General features: G+C 44.7%; 1 protein-coding gene across 1 annotated transcript in view; it reads right to left on the minus strand.

Moving 5' to 3' along the window:
- Window positions 1-882: 882 nt before the first annotated feature.
- Window positions 883-3,965, minus strand: part of Adk (adenosine kinase) — a 449,321-nt gene continuing 446,238 nt past the window's right edge. Inside the window, exon 11 of the mRNA XM_033766515.1 lies at window positions 883-1,565. Coding sequence (XP_033622406.1) covers window positions 1,441-1,565 — 125 coding nt within the window. The 3' untranslated portion in view covers window positions 883-1,440. The remainder of the gene's footprint in view (window positions 1,566-3,965) is intronic.

The raw sequence follows: 3,965 nt of genomic DNA on the forward strand, positions 1-3,965 counted from the left end.
AGGTTGAGACCTAGTGAGCCAGAAGCAGCAGGCTAGACTCTCCCCAGGAGAAAAAGGACACCAGAGAGCCAGATTCCCAATGTTCTTATGGAACAGGACCCTCCTTCCAAACAAAAACCACCTTCCATTTCATCCTTCATTCCTCAAGCCAAAGATGTCAACTTGAATGGTGAGTATAAAATTGTTATTTATGGTAAATTAGGCATAATTATAAATGTTTTGGTGAATACACTACGAAAATTATTGGTGTTTCTGGTAAGCTATGTACATTATACAAACCTTGTTTTTAGACTATTTTTATTTTATTTATTTGTGGTACTGGGGATCGAACTCAGGCCCTTGTGCTTTCAAGGCAGGCTGTGGAACCACTGAGACAAATCCCCAGCTTACAAACCATTTTTATTTAGATGCTTTTTTTTTTTTTTTTGGTACCAGGGGTCGAACTCACAACATTGTGCTTGTGAGGCAGGTGTGTTGCCACAAGCTAAATCCCTGGCCCCTCCTTTTTTATTTTTATTTACTTTTTGGTACTGGGGATTGAACTCGGGACCTTGAGCTTATGAGGCAGGCGGCAGAACAACTAAGCTAAATCCCAGCCCTCCTTTTTCATTTTTGAAAAGGTTAGTTAAAGGGTCTTTGGGAGGTTTGGAAAGCATTATGGATTTTCCCATTATCTCTTATGGGGAAAAATAGTCTTGACTTACAACCAACTTGAGTTACAACCAGCCCTTGAGAACGAACTGAGTTCATAAGTCAAGGGCCCACTGCACATCAGCAAATTAGATATCACTTCAGGGCCAGCACTAAATAATACTCTTCCTTAGTTTTACTGAGCACAAGGAAAGATAAAAAATTGCTATATGACAAGTTTTTATTTGTATCAAATTAAAGAGCATCATAAGTAAGCAGGTTATGATTTGAATATTGTAATACAATTTAACATTTGGCAAATTATTCAGTTATCCAAAGTTTATTACATGATCCAGTGCACACTGAACAGATTATTTGGAATCATTAGCAAGATGTATATTTCTGTACCTTATTGACTATTATGATTATATGTGGTACAGTTATCTATGTGTGTGTATATACGCACTTCTAAATTTATATATAAAAAGCTAAAGATAGACGTGTTACAATTTTTTAAAAAAATCTATTATATTAAATTGCATCTGCATCAAGGCAGAAATGTAAAAAAAAACCACTCCATTTACTAAATACACATGAATTTACAGAGTAATTGAAGATGAAGTAAGAATTTCTGTTCTTGTTTAACTGATGTTTAAGAGGCACTGACAAACTATGAAATAAACTCTTCAGGCTGCTGAGACTACAGATGCGAGGAGCACTATGGGACGGGGTGGGGGAGCAGGAGGGCAGCAGGCCGTTCTCTCGGGGAGAGGGCTGGGGCGCTGGGCAGGAGCTCCCGGCTCCTCTCCCTCAGTGGAAGTCCGGCTTCTCCGGAAAGGTGCAGCCGCTCCGCCGGATGATGACGCTTGCTGCATAGTGGCCGGCGCGGATGCACTCGGTCAGAGGCTTGTCAAAGACCAACTGAGACAGGAACCCTGGAACACAGAAAGACGGATGCGAGGACGTGAGAGCGTGGAAAGGCCACCTGCGCGTCAGCACCGAGTCCTTTCTTCAGCCTCCGCAGCCAGGGTCAGGTGTGGCCTGCAGGGGTCTGGAGTCTCCTCAGACATCACTATCTTCTGACATCTCTCAGAGCCTAATCGGCATGACAATTTGCCATCTAGTCTCTCGGGTCTTTCTATGCCTCCCCTAGCATGCTTTCCTTTCACTTTGGAATTAAAGTGTTGTGCAGGGCGTGGTGGCACAAGCCTGTAATCCCAGCATTTGGGAGGCTGAGGCAGGAGGATCACCATGAATTCAAGGCCAGCCTGGGCTACATAGTGAGTTCAAGGCCAGCCTGAGCTATATAGTGAGATCCTATCAACAACAACAACAACCCCCTCAAAAAGAAAGGGTGTTGAGGGCGAAATGCTGGCCAAATAATATCACCTAGCCTCTTTGTTGCAGAGAAGTCAGTGCTACTGCTCCCGTTTCCTTGGGATTCTTTCTGTATTACTGTCATTCCTAGTGTATTGCTGTTTGGGCAAAATCATACCATCCAGGAGATGAAAAGTTTGGAAGGACCTTCCATCTCCCTTTTATTCCCAGAAGTCGCAAGGAAATGATTTCCACAGTCAAGCACCATGGACCAGCTTGACATTTCAATGAATTAGGGTGAAATAGAAAATAGTGTTGAGGACTTCTGCTTTTGACCAAAAGAGAATAGAAGGAACCAGAGTTACTCTTCCTTCAGAAACATCGAAAGACAAAATATACGGAACAGAGCTTTTTCAAATATTGTATATCAGCCAGGAAGGATTCATGAAAGAAGGGAATAAATGAAGTGAAACATCTGATTGCTCTGTTTCCCTGCGGTGAGTCACTGACTGGGTCAGAGCACAAGGACAGAGCCTGGGCCCAGGGGCGTCGGACCTTTCAGAGCTTCCAGGGCTACAGCAGCTGGCTGCGCATGCGCACCACAGGCTGGCTGCCATTGGGGCCCAGAAGGCTCTGGGGGCTGAGAACACGAACTGGGTACAGGCAGGTAAAACGGCCAATCTCTGGGCAGCCTGAAGAGAGGGGGAGCAGAGGGGGAGGGGACAGAGCTGAGATCCCAGTGAGGGAACAGCGGAGTGAGTGGGCAGCGGCCCAGAGTCCACACACACGGAGAGGGAACTGCGAGCCCAGGCCGCAGAGCTGAGTCAGGCGAGTGGGGCAGATTCCTCGAGACACAGACTGAGTGCTCATTGTGATAGCATGAACAGCCCTGCAGCTACTCGACATGCTGATTTTGTAGTTTAAAGCTTCCTATAAAGCTCCACGTCCAGATGGTGTTGCTGGTGAATGCTACCAAATATTTAAAAAAACAATACCAATCCTGTACAAACTCCTCAGAAACCTTCTCATCTCATTCTGCTTTGTTTGTGAGGCAGGGTCTCACTATGCAGTTCGGGGTGGTCTTGAACTCACTATATAGTCCAGGCTGGCCTCCAACTCACTGTGATTCTCCTGCCTCAGCTCCCCGAGGGCTGGGATCACCCATGTGCCACCACGCCTGGCTCACCTCCTTCTCTGGGGCAAGCACTAGTCAGATAATCAAACCAGAAGAGAAGACTACACACCAATATTCCTTATGAGCGTAGCTACAAAGATTCTCATAACAACTTTAGGAAATCACATCCAACAATACACTTAATATTAAAAAACAATCTAATTTATCAAATAAAGAAAAATTATGAAATCATCTTAACAGACGGAGAAAAAGCAGCTGATAGAACTCCAGCTGGGCATGGTGGCACACAAGTCTAATCCCAGCACTTGGGAGGCTGAGGCAGGGGGACTGCCATAAATTTGAGGTCAGCCTGCACTACCTAGTGAGTTCAAGGTCAGCCTGAACTACTAGCAAGACCCTGTGTCAAAACAAAACAAAGCACCCCCCCAAAAAAAAAACCAGCCAGGCGTGGTGGTGCACACCTGTAATCCCAGCACTTGGAAGGCTGAGGTAGCACTGCCATGAGTTTGAGGCCAGCCTGTCCTACACAGTGAGATCCTGCCTCTAAAAAAGAAAAAAAGTAAAGAAAACCCCCCCTAAAACCAAAACCAAATATTCATGGTACTTTTTTGATCCCTCCTGTACGATTCATTTTGAATGAATTTTTGTAAAAGGTATAAAGGTAAAGGTTGAAGTGGATTTTTTTTTCAGATGTGGCATCCAGTTGCCTTAATACAGTTTGTTTAAGAATTAACCTTTCTCCAATGAATTGTGTTGCACTTTGGTAAAAAATCAATTGGTCTTGGGCCGGGGATTTAGCTCAGTGGCACTGCCCCTGCCTCACAAACGCAAGTTCCTGAGTTCGATCTCTGGTACAAAAAAAAAAAAAACAAAGGCCTCACAG

Source organism: Fukomys damarensis, unplaced genomic scaffold (assembly GCF_012274545.1).
Source record: "Fukomys damarensis isolate Sample0158 unplaced genomic scaffold, DMR_v1.0_HiC HiC_scaffold_20, whole genome shotgun sequence".
Taxonomy (NCBI): Eukaryota; Metazoa; Chordata; class Mammalia; order Rodentia; family Bathyergidae; genus Fukomys; species Fukomys damarensis.